At 37.0% G+C, this 12,184-nt stretch overlaps 1 protein-coding gene across 1 annotated transcript; it reads left to right on the top strand.

The window, feature by feature from the left end:
* Nucleotides 1-109: 109 nt before the first annotated feature.
* LOC114301799 (PKS-NRPS hybrid synthetase cheA-like) lies at nt 110-1,856 on the top strand. Its single transcript, XM_082897250.1, has 3 exons — nt 110-172; nt 553-630; nt 714-1,856. The coding sequence occupies exons 1-3, from the start codon at nt 110-112 to the stop codon at nt 1,854-1,856; spliced, it is 1,284 nt and encodes a 427-aa protein (XP_082753376.1).
* Nucleotides 1,857-12,184: the final 10,328 nt, after the last annotated feature.

Consider the following 12,184-nt stretch of genomic DNA (forward strand, 5'->3'; position numbering starts at 1 on the left):
TTCCATCAATTTCTGTATATGATGTTCATTGAGGTAGAAGTGAAACCAAAGGGCTTTGGCATTTCCAAGTTCATCAACCTTCGTCATTCGTAGGGAAAACATCATTGTTATGGAGGATTTGCCTTCTGAAAATCAACAAATAAATGTTCATGTGAAGCAGAGCGAAGGAAATGTGAGTTTAAATTTTTTTTTTTTCCCAGCGTCGTTCGGATAACCAGAGCCAAATTGTGTTATTTGGTTCGGAAATCTACTACCGAAATAATTATGTATTTTCGGAAGTTGATGTCCGAACAAAGTAATAAATTTTCGGAAGTTGTTGTCCGAACAACATATTTAAATTCGGAAGTTGTTGCCCGAACAAAGGTAACTTTTACAACATTCAACTTCCGAAATTTTAAAAAAAATTCGGACAACTACTTCCGAATGAAGTAAATTTTTTTTTTCCATTTTATATTCCAAATTTGCAAACTGCATACCAAATTTACAGTTTCAAATTGCAAATTAATCTTTATAATGCCATTAAAAATTTGTAATGTTATACAAAACATGCAGGAATATGTGTCAACTCAAGGAAGTCAGGTTTGCGCGGATTTTGTGTTAGATTACACCACTCAATTCACAACTGAACAGGTTCAGTCTACGAAATTATAACGATTATGTTTCGAATTGCTCACCAAATGTAAATGTTTGATAATATTTATTTAACTTTGTAGGTATTCAAAAGTAAGGATGAATTGCTCAACTGGGTATGTGAAGTTGGAAAGAGAAATGGTTTGGTCATTGTAATCAAAGCATCAGACTATGGTGGAGGGAAAAAAAGACCCAGGATGTATCTTGCTTGTGAGAGGAGTGGCCAATATAGAGCAACAAAGAAGTTAAAACATGATGGCAACAATACATCAAGAATAACCGGTACGAAGAAGTGTGGTTGCCCTTTTGATATGAGGGCTCACAGGTTTACCACACATGATGAATGGACATTGACCGTAGTATGCGGATTGCATAATCATCCACCTGCGGAGCACCTCGAGGGACATTCATATGCGGAGAGGCTATCAAAGGATGAGAAAGCATTGTTAATGGATATGTCAAAGAGCATGGTTCGGCCAAAAGAAATCCTAGTAACCTTGAAACAGCGAGATGCCTTCAATATAGGCACACTTAAAACCATTTACAGTGTACGCCATCGAAACAGGGTGGTACAGAGAGTTGGAAGATCACAGATGCAACACTTATTGGGTGAATTGGCCAAGTATAATTACATTGAGCGCCATCGGTCTGAAGAGTCCACGATGACTATGACAGACTTGTTTTGGGCACATCCTACCAGTTTGGACTTATTTCGGTCTTTCCCACGTATATTAATTATGGATTGCACATATAAAACCAACAGATATCGGCTTCCTCTTCTTGAAATTGTGGGAGTGACATCAACTGAAATGACATTCTCTGTAGCTTTTGCATACTTACAGTATGAGAGGGTCGATAACTATACGTGGGTGTTAGCTACATTGCGTGATGTCATGGATAGGTTTGTTGTGCCAACAATTATTATTACTGACAGAGAGCTAGCCTTGATGAATGCTATACAGAAGATATTCCTGAGTGCCAGACATTTATTATGTCGTTGGCATATCAGTAAGAATGTGTTGACCAAATGCAAGAAAATGTTTGAGACACAGCAAAAATGGGAGAAGTTCAACCATGAGTGGAACTCTGTTATCGACCATTGTTACCATTGCATTGTAATAAGAAAATATCATTTAGAAAATCAACGACCATTATTACCATTCCATTCTAATAATAAAATGTCATTACAATGTCATTACAATACCATTGTTGCCATTCAATTCTAATAAGAAAATATTAACCATTGTTACCATTACAACAATGTCATCTTACAAAAAACACCAAAAAAGATTCATCAACTAACAAAATAACATGTAACAAAATAACATGTCACGAATTAGCTGTATGCCTACACCTAGGCCTACGACTGTATGTCAATGTCGAAGATGGAAAGCGACCTCCAGCAGAACTAGGTCCAGCTTCGTCAATGTGCTGACCTTCAAGAACATGTGTCATATTCTCGATAGCCTGGTAAAGTCGATAAGGATGGCGAATCCCCTCCTGATAACCAGCGTTAATAATAGGATGTGAAATCTGCAGTGCAAGTGCAATACGCTGCATTTGAAAAGAATATCACATTTTAGGGAACATATCAGAAAAAAAAAGAAGAAGTTACATATGCATAAGAGAGGATAATAGATTACATCCGCATGTTCGCTGAAATCCTGATGGTCATGGACACGCGGTTCATCAGTGTGCTCGACATATAGGTGCGTGATATTCTTATACCAATCCATATAACCCGGTACACATTCCCAAGGCTGACGAACTGGTGTGCTCCTCCGTTGCTCAGATAACACGTGGTTATCCCAAGCCTCCCAGATCCTATCCAAGTATCTGTACATGACTGTATATCGTGCAGATATGTTGCCTCGCGCACCACGACTGGGAGCTAGCGGTGCATCTAGAATGGTTTGAACCCTGCCAAACTGCCTCAAAACTCCATCTGGATGATAGGGTTCGACAACGTCTAAGCACTTTAAGCACCCATGGTAGAACGTAACCGGGTTACATGGATGCCGGTCTCTGCAGCTGTGGTATGGATCCCAAATAATCTGTAAACGTAAAGTGTTTTTGCATTAAAGTACATAAAGGGTAAGATAAATTGAAGTGTTAAAATTATCGCAGGATAAGTAAACTTACATCAGTAGCTACTAAACTGTCAAGCTTGGCTCGAAAAGATTTCAAATGGTCAATGGAGGAACCCGCCTCTCTCCTAGATGCCCAATGGTACACGTGTGGCATGTCTTCATTGTAGCCCATGTTCTGATGAGGTCGGAATGCTCGGAGTGCTCATAAATCCACGCCTCCAAAAGAGTCATATAACCACCCATCTGCTTAACCCCAGACCGGCTACCAAACCCCAACTGTCTATATAAAAATGCTAATGCAGCAGCACCCCAGGCATAAGTATGTATGGAGCCCAAATCCATCAACAAGCTGAGGTAAACAACGGGAACCCTGCCGCCACTCTTGTCACTGAAGAGTGTACATCCCAACAGAAACAACAAATAAGCTCTTGCAGCGCACTGTATAGCCTCATCGGGGTCTGAATCTGTGACACCAGCAAACTGACTTTGCAACCATTCAAGCCTGATTGAATTGCCACCAGTAGAAGAAACCTCTTCATGTGCTGCACGTTCAGTAATCCCCAAGCCATAAACGAGTAATGTAACTCCATGATGATCTGTCACATCTGGTATGCTGACTGATTTGCCTACAATGGGAAGGCCAAGAATAGTGCCAACATTATCCAGGGTCAAGGTCATCTCACCAACTGTCATGTGAAATGCGTTCGTCTCAGGTTTCCATCTCTTAACAAAACTAGAAATTAGAAGCTTGTTGACGAACCGATAAGTGCAATGAGCTAACTGTGATAGTCCAGACTGCTCAATAATGGCTTTGAATATGGTGTTGTTCTCTACTAACCACCATGGCCATGCAAGGATCTTGGAAGAGTGATTATGACACTTTAGGGGCCCTCGTTCCTACAACACAAATGATATCTCATTACAAACTACCATATAACACACACACACAAAAAAAAAAATCATATACAAATGAATTTCAGTTTACTGAGGAATGTTTACCTCCCCGTGCCAAATAGCTGCAGCCACATGACTATTGAAACTCCGCAGTATTGACAGATCAGTCGGTCCACCTGGAAAAGCATGAGTAAGGTACTCTTCCTGGACAGGAGGAGAATCAGGTAAAGAGGTATCCTCCACAGCAATGTCAGGCATATCATAACCTTCAACTCGTCTTTGGCTTCGGCCACCACTTTGACTGGCACTGGGAATATCATATTCTACCGAAACTGGATCACGACCTCGACCACGACCTTGACCTCGTCCTCGCCCACGCCCTCGTCCCCGTTCATGGTCTACATCCAATTCACGACGTTGTCTATTTGAAGCAGTAGGTGGGACACGTTGTTGATATTCAGAATCCATATTATCTGCAAAAAATACTAAGTGTAAATAAATAGAGTGTGTGTAAAATTAATGAGAGTGTTTTAAATTATAAGTGTGTGTGCAATGAGTGTGTGTGTAAAATTAATGAGAGTGTGTAATGAGTGTGTGCGTAAATAATAAATGTTTTAAATTATAATGAGAGAGTGTGTGTAAAATTAATGAGAGTGTGTGTAATGAGTGTGTGTGTAAATAATAAGTGTTTTAAATTATAATAACTGTTATAATTAAGTGTTTTAATTAAGAAGGAAAAAAAAAAAAAAAAAAACCTGTTCGGAAGTTCACAACTGAAAATACCTATTCTGTTCGGAAGTTGTTGTCCGAAATTAAAGCTACTATTCGGAAGTTGAAAACCGAAAAAAAAAATTATTTTCGGCACTTGAAAGCCGAACCAAGTAAATATTTTCGGAACTATAGTGCCGAATAGAAGCAGAAAATTCGGAACTCTAATGCCGAATATTATTCTTGTTTTCGAAACTAGATTGCCGAACAAAAATAAAAAATTCGACTAACCAGTTCCGAATGAGGAAACACGGCAATCACTTGCAATGGTGGACGGAAAATGGTAAAAATTAACCCTACATTACAAATAAAATAGGAATGAGAAGATTCTAATCTGTGTAAACTAACCTAAAATGTGAAGATTTCAATGCTCTTCAATGCCAATACTTCAATGACACAGATGGATGGATGAAGCTTTTGGGGAGGAACGGTGGAGAGTGTGAGAGATGGGTGTGTGTGTGAGAGGGGTTCTCAGATGGGTGTGTGTGAGAGAGGGGTGACAGACGGGTGTGTGTGTGAGAGGGGGTGTGTGTGTGTATGATTTACATTTGGGGGTATATGTGGAATGATAGGTGTGTGTAGTGAGTCAAATATATTAGGATTTATTTTTTTAGTGTGTGTATTGAGAAGGATTTGTATAGAGAGGAAATGGTGTGTGTATATAGAAGCTCCCATCATAGTTTTGTCTAAAAGCTGCTGAAATTACAAGACTGTCCTCCATGTTTACAACTTGAGGGTAGGAATGGCAACGGGGCAGGGTAAGGCAGGGCCGGGGACTACACTCTCCGTTCCTGATCTCCGATGGTGAGAAATTTCCTGTCCTCGGCCCTGATCCCCGACGGGGACCCCATCGCCCCCCTAGCCCTGCCTCCGATCGGGAATCGGGTATCCCCGACCTCGCAAATTCCCCGATTTACAATTTTTTTATTTTTTTTTTCCAAAAAAAATTTTAAACATCCTTTTAAAAGAATCTGTACATATTTCAAATAATCAATACTTATTTTAAAATTAAAAAATGTTGTACATATTTTCAATAACATAGCATAATTTGTAATCTTAACAATACAACCATTAAGAGATTCTATCAAGCTAATTTGTAAATATGAACTCAATAGCATAGCAAAATCTATACATATTCAATAGCATAGCATATCTGTACTCAACAAGTTATCTGTCAATAACATAGCATAATCTGTACATATTTTCATGCTATTTGTCAATATGAACTTAATAGCAACATAATCTGTACATAGCATAATCTGTCAATATGAACTCAATATAATCTGTCAACATAATCTGTCCAACATATTCAAATAGGATAGGCTACCCAAAAAATTCAACATGTTGACAGATTCATCCAGCAGCAATAATCTGTCAACTGAAATAGCATTTTCAGTCCAGCAGCCCACAGGAAGAAAAATTCAACAAGTTGCAAACATAATAATTAGTCCCAAGCACAGCCCGTATGGGATAGGCTACCCAAAAAATAAAATTAAAAAAAAATAAAAAAATCCATTACAATATAAAAAATAAGATTGTCCAATACAACTTTCATCATCTTTCAAACCATATTACAACTTTCATCATCTTTTTTAACTTGAATTCCTATTAAATAACAAAAAGGAAAAAAAACAAATAATCAATACTATTAATAAGTTATAAAAAATGTTAACAATTAAAACAAAAAAAATGACAACTAACACAAAAGTGGCGCACGACTCATCCGACTCCATCTCATCATCATCATATATAGTCACGTAACCCACCGATTCCAATGTTGAATTTCCTAAAAAGTAAAGAATATAAATTCAATATTAAAATTATTCCATAGTAATAAAAAGGTGAAATAATAATATATAGATTTGATGAAATAATAATATTAGTACCTTTCATCTCTACACTTCATAACCAACTTTGTACACACATTAATGCTTCTAATGTGTTTGGATGAAGTCTGCTACGATGTGGACTCACCAACCTTCCACTAGTACTAAATGTTGACTCAGAAGTAACAGTGGATACAAGAATAACTAAAATATCCCTAGCTATTGCCTGTAAAGTCGGATACTTTGATCCATTGGCTTTCCACCAATTCAAAACATCAAAACCTGAAGTTCTTGGTAAAACTTCATCTTCTAGACAATGGTCAAACTCTGATCTTACATTCTTCATTTTTTTTACTTCTCTTCCTACTAATAAACAAGTCATAATCTAAAAGGGTCTCTGTAACAATTTCTGGATAACTAGAAGAGTCACCAACAACATCAGTCTCCTTACCAACTCGGTGCTGCTACTCTTGCAACAAATCATAACAAATCTGATGAACCTTATCAACTTCATCTTCAGCTTTGTCTCCATAAAGTTTTTCAAAATAAAACTCCAATACACTCATCTTATACCTAGGATTAAGTACAACAGCAACTCCAATAACACCATATATCACTAACCAATATTTATCAAAATTTTCCACCATTTTTTATGCCATTGTTATAATCACTTCAATTTCACAAGAGAGCTATTGAGACAATGTTATCCTAATCTCACATAAAGCTGGGAAACAAACATTGGTAGTGGGATACTTAGTACCAGAAAATAACTCTGTGATAAAAAAAAATATCTTAAACCTCTCACTAATCTCTCTAGCAAACTCTCATTCTTCCTCACTTGGCACGGTCTTATATTGGGGCTCTCTATTTTTCAACCGAAAAAAAATATCCTTATACAATAAGACAGTCTGAAGCATCAAATAGGTTGAATTCCACCTAGTTGCACAATCAAGTCCTAATTTCTTAGTATGTGGATTACGCAATTGATTGACTGTTTCTTCAAATTTTTCTTGCCGTTTTGGTGCTGCTGTCCAATAAACTACACTCTCTCAAATTTTCTCCACACCCACTCGTATGACATCCAATCCATCTTTGACAATCAAATTCAAAATATGCGCACAACAACACATATGAAACAAATTACCACCCAACAAAAGTGAGGTATTACTCAACTTATCCATCAACATAGTAATCATGGCATCATTTGTGGAGCAATTATCAACAGTAACAGTAGAGATTTTTCTATCAATATTCCACTCCATCATACATGCAAGCAAAGTATCACAAAGAACTTCTTTTGTGTGTGGACATGGAACATAAATAAACCTAAAATATAATATTCATGAACAAGCATTAATAATATGCAAATTGAACCAAATAAGATAGAACTGTTAAAAGATTTGCAAATTTACAAACTCAATGCAAATTTACCTTAAATTGCGACTTTGCAATGTCCATAAATTATCAATAGAGTGTGCGGTGACAACCATGAATCATTTCTTTTGATTGCTAGCAATCCACATATTAGTTGTGATTGTCACCCTACTTTTAATATGCTCTACCAAACTCAATGTCTTCACCCTCTCATAATCATAAAATTTTAAAATATCACTCTTTATCGTATTTCAAGAAGGTACTTTAAACAATGGTTGAAGTGCTGCTGAATATCGTTTAAAACCAACATGATCTACGCTAGAGATGGGGTATTTATGCAATATTATGACATGTGACAACTCTTTCCTAGCAAAATCTTGATAAAAAATATAAGAATTCATTTTTGGACTCTCTCTATTAAAGTTGTTCGTTAAAACTTTTTGCCTCATGTCCAACACTTTTTTCCTAGTACAACTCTTAAAGTGATCATGCAAATGTCTAGTTCTATTTTTTGAATCACCTCCAAGATGCTTATTACAATAATTACATATTGCCTTCCACACCCCATTGACTTGTTGTCACGACCCAAACCCGCCCATATGGGTTTAGTACCGTAATCGGCCAGTAATCCGAGATTACCGAAGGCCTGCTTAACAGTCAAACAATAATACAGAGTACAGGGGCATGGCGGAAGCCAAAACAGTAAATAGACAATGTCCAATGAGCTGTGACAGTCTGTATGCAAAAAGACTTTTCATACATACATACATACAATCAGTACAAACAGTAAGCACAACATTTACAATCATCCAGATCAGGGACTCAATCCCTATTAAGACAGTACAGTACAAAAACTTTCAGTCTACAGAACAGTGACAGTTGGGTGAAATTGGGACACCCCAAAAGCAGCCTGAGCTTGATTACACTTGGAATCTCGCAGTGAGGCACAGTGGTTGGCTGACAAAACAAAAGTTTGCCTGACGCCCCTAGCAGCGGTCCGGTGCCTGAACACCTACATATATATATGAGCAGTGAGCTAAGCCCAGTGAATAACATAATGGGTAAAGAGGTTAAGAATGAATGTCCTTCATTATTGAAAACAGTCAATTGATTCAGTATATTAGTCATTCAGTCATAACAGTCATATGTAGCACATCCATTAGCATAGCAGTACAGTAAACAGTAGGTCTTAAAAGACCGAACAGTCAATGATGGCTATCATAACAGTAAACAGAAGTTCCAAGATAGGAACTGACAGAGATCTCTGTAACGGTAGCAGTAACAGTAACAGTAGTTGCTATGGATGCCACAATACAGTTCAGAATATAGGACATACATTCATTCAATTAACAGTATCAATTCAGAAACAGTACAGTTTAACCATTCAGAAGATATTCATATTTGAACATATCTTTACACAGTTGTTACTCACAGAGTTCTGGGCTACAGATAAGCTAGTACGCGCCTCCGGATGCCAACCCTACACAGTTGCAGAATGAACACACACTAAGCTACACAGTTGGAAAAATAACAACTTAATCCCTAACTCGACTCGGTGTGGTCCTACATCAAATCCTCATTAAGATGCCTTCAACTAGGCCTATGAATGCCTAGGATGGAATGAGGATGCAAAGATGCACTTAAAAAAACATTTTCAGAAAACAGAAGTCCCGCTCGAGCTTAGGTTACTTCGCTCGAGCGGACATGCAGATAAAGGTTTCCGCTCGAGCGTAGACTTACTCGCTCGAGCGTACTGCAAAACAGTCAAAAGTGCTAGATATGTGAAATTCAAGCTCGATTGGGCGCTCGACACCCGCTCGAGCGTAAGACACAATGTCCCGCTCAAGCAGACTGCAAAACACAACAAAATGCTGGGAGAACGATTTTCACGCTCGAGCGTCAGTCACCCCGCTCGAGCGTGAGTTCAAAATCAGGAATTTCCAAATTTGAACTTCAAGCTCAAAACCAAGTTTCAATGTACCAAATTAGATTCCCTTGGGCTAATTTTCTGGAAAACACTTCAAAACCCATAATATTACATGTTTCAAAGATCAATTTAGGAAATCAAAGCACAAGGGTAGTTCAATTAAATCCAATTTCAAACCAATTTCATAAACATGACTTCAAATGGACATGCATAACTTTAAACAACTTTCAAGCCTCAAATTCATGCTCTATTGAGCCAATTCTTTCAAAAACAAGATGAAATCATGAAATTTAACATAAACATGAACATGCATGCAAGATTTCTATGGAATCAAACCCAAATGCAAGGATGTAAACATGTATGCAAAGATTAAGTTTCCATTCAACAATTTAGCACCAATTCTAGACTCCACCCTCAAATGGACCATGAACCATGCAAGAACAATCTTAAATACATCAATAAAAGGTTGAATTTTCTACCTTGGGTCCCCTAAGTACAAGTCTAGAAGCTCAATCAAGCAAGAACTCCTTTAATCTTCCTAATTTCCAAGCAAAACAAAATGAAAACCAACTCTTCTAGGTCCCTCTCTCTCTAGTCGGTTTATGTCTCTCAAATAGCTGATGAAATGTGTTAAGGCTCACATATGTGAATCAACTAAAGGCTTAAGACTTGGCCCACTAAGTGGTAGTTTGGTAATTAGAGCCAACTATGCAATTTAGCTTATTTTAATCTAATTCAATCATACTAAATCACATTTCAGATAAATATGCCATAAAATCTTATAAATTCTAATGATCATAAAACATCAATCGATTTCAGATTCGGCCGCCAATAAGGCCTTCAATTCGCAATTTAAAACATAAAACATGAACAGATAAGTTTAACAGTCAACAGATAGATATGCATTTAAACTATCACATTCAATCAGTCAGTTCAGTATTTCAGTCGATTCAATTACTTATCATAATCAGTCTCAGTTTAGCAGTAATCAGTAGGGTTATCAGTAAACAGTGGTGAGGGTTATTACACTTGTTGTTTCTTAAAGTGTTCCCACTCAACACTAGTTTTCCTTTTAGTTCCTCCACAAGTATTAGACTCTTCTTCTAAGTCAATAACATTTTGATTAGAGAGGGGAGAAGATGAGTTAGTAGGTGGCAATAATTGTTGTGATGCCTCGCTTTCAAATGGTACTTGTGAGTTAACTGGTACTTGAGAGTTAACTTCTGACATTTTTAACCTTTACAAAAATAACATGAAATGAATAACCAAAGGCAGCCCATTATAATGTAAACACTAATCACATCCAAATATCCTAAGAATTCTAATCTTTCAGTGCCTCGAATTGCCAAGACAACCATTAGGTAATGGCAGTTTAATTAAAATGATTCTTTGACAATCTATCTAGACATCAACCTCATAATAATAACCCACATCCAATGAACAAAGCTTTAGAAGTTCACAATGAAGACCATATAATACAACAATCACAATGGCATTCTTTAAAATAAATCAGATTATTTTTTAACACAGATCAGATCATTTTTAAAACAACAATCAGAACACTGATTCCCAAATACAGATCATATTATTTTTAAAACAACAATAAGAACAACAATCAAAACACCAATTTCCAATCAGAACAACAATCAGACCAAATGATCTGTTTTGTAAACAGATATAAACAGATTTACAGAGTGACATTATTTTTCTAAATAGATATACAAAGTGACATTCCCAATCATAGTGACATTCTTTTTATAAACAAATATACAGATTAACAATAAAAAGATATACATTAATGATTTGTTTTGTAAACAGATAAACACAAAAATAACAAATCAATAATAAAACTGCCACTACAGATAAATAAATAAACAGATATATTAACGATCTGCTTCCTGATAAATAATAGATCTATTATTTATCAATAGATCAACAGATATATTAATGATTTGCTTCAATAATATATAAAATAAACAGATCTATAAAATGAATATTAACGCTAGACAGATATATAAATGATCTGCTTCATGATAAAATAAATGATCTAATTCATAATAAATAAACATATAAACAGATATTATATATATATATATAAAATAAATAAATTTAGAGGAAAAAAAAAGAAAAAAAAAACAGAGATTGAAGAAAATATATATACACTCAGATATATATATATATATAAAATTGTGCGGGGAGCAAATATTCGGGCAAGCCCGCACTCCTTTCTTCCAAACTCCTGTCTGTCCAATCGACCTGCGAGCACAACGGAGGTGAGCTACCCGGTGGTGTGTGGCTGGAAAATCCCTCCGACGATCAAGTTAGAACACACACACAGGGGATAGATCGAGAGAAGGGAGAGTGTTGAGTGTTTAGTGTATGTCTCACAAAATGTTCATTTGTCTTAGCATGGGGGGCGCAGACTTACTTATATACCTTCTGCGCGCCAAATCCACTCCCATTCGTCTCTCGACACGTGGTGCTACTATTCCATTTGTCAGCACAAATCTTGCTGAACATCACCTAACCCGACTGCCAGCCCACTCTTCTGGAAGCTCGGCAGCCGGGCTGCATCTTCTCGGCTGTAGATGGCCGTGTTGTATAGCTGGCCAGAACGCTCCGCTCGCCGCACACCGCTTCAACCGAGCTCTGGCATATCCCGGCATCGTCGAGCT

This window comes from Camellia sinensis, chromosome 12 (assembly GCF_055761805.1).
Source record: "Camellia sinensis isolate YWXY chromosome 12, ASM5576180v1, whole genome shotgun sequence".
NCBI lineage: Eukaryota > Viridiplantae > Streptophyta > Magnoliopsida > Ericales > Theaceae > Camellia > Camellia sinensis.

Bases quoted from the DNA above. Each gene is read 5' to 3' on its own strand.
- LOC114301799 (XM_082897250.1), top strand. From the start codon at position 110: ATGGAGGATTTGCCTTCTGAAAATCAACAAATAAATGTTCATGTGAAG. The intron at 173-552 runs GTGAGTTTAAAT...CAAAACATGCAG, and splicing joins TGAAGCAGAGCGAAGGAAAT to GAATATGTGTCAACTCAAGG. The intron at 631-713 runs GTTCAGTCTACG...TTAACTTTGTAG, and splicing joins CTCAATTCACAACTGAACAG to GTATTCAAAAGTAAGGATGA.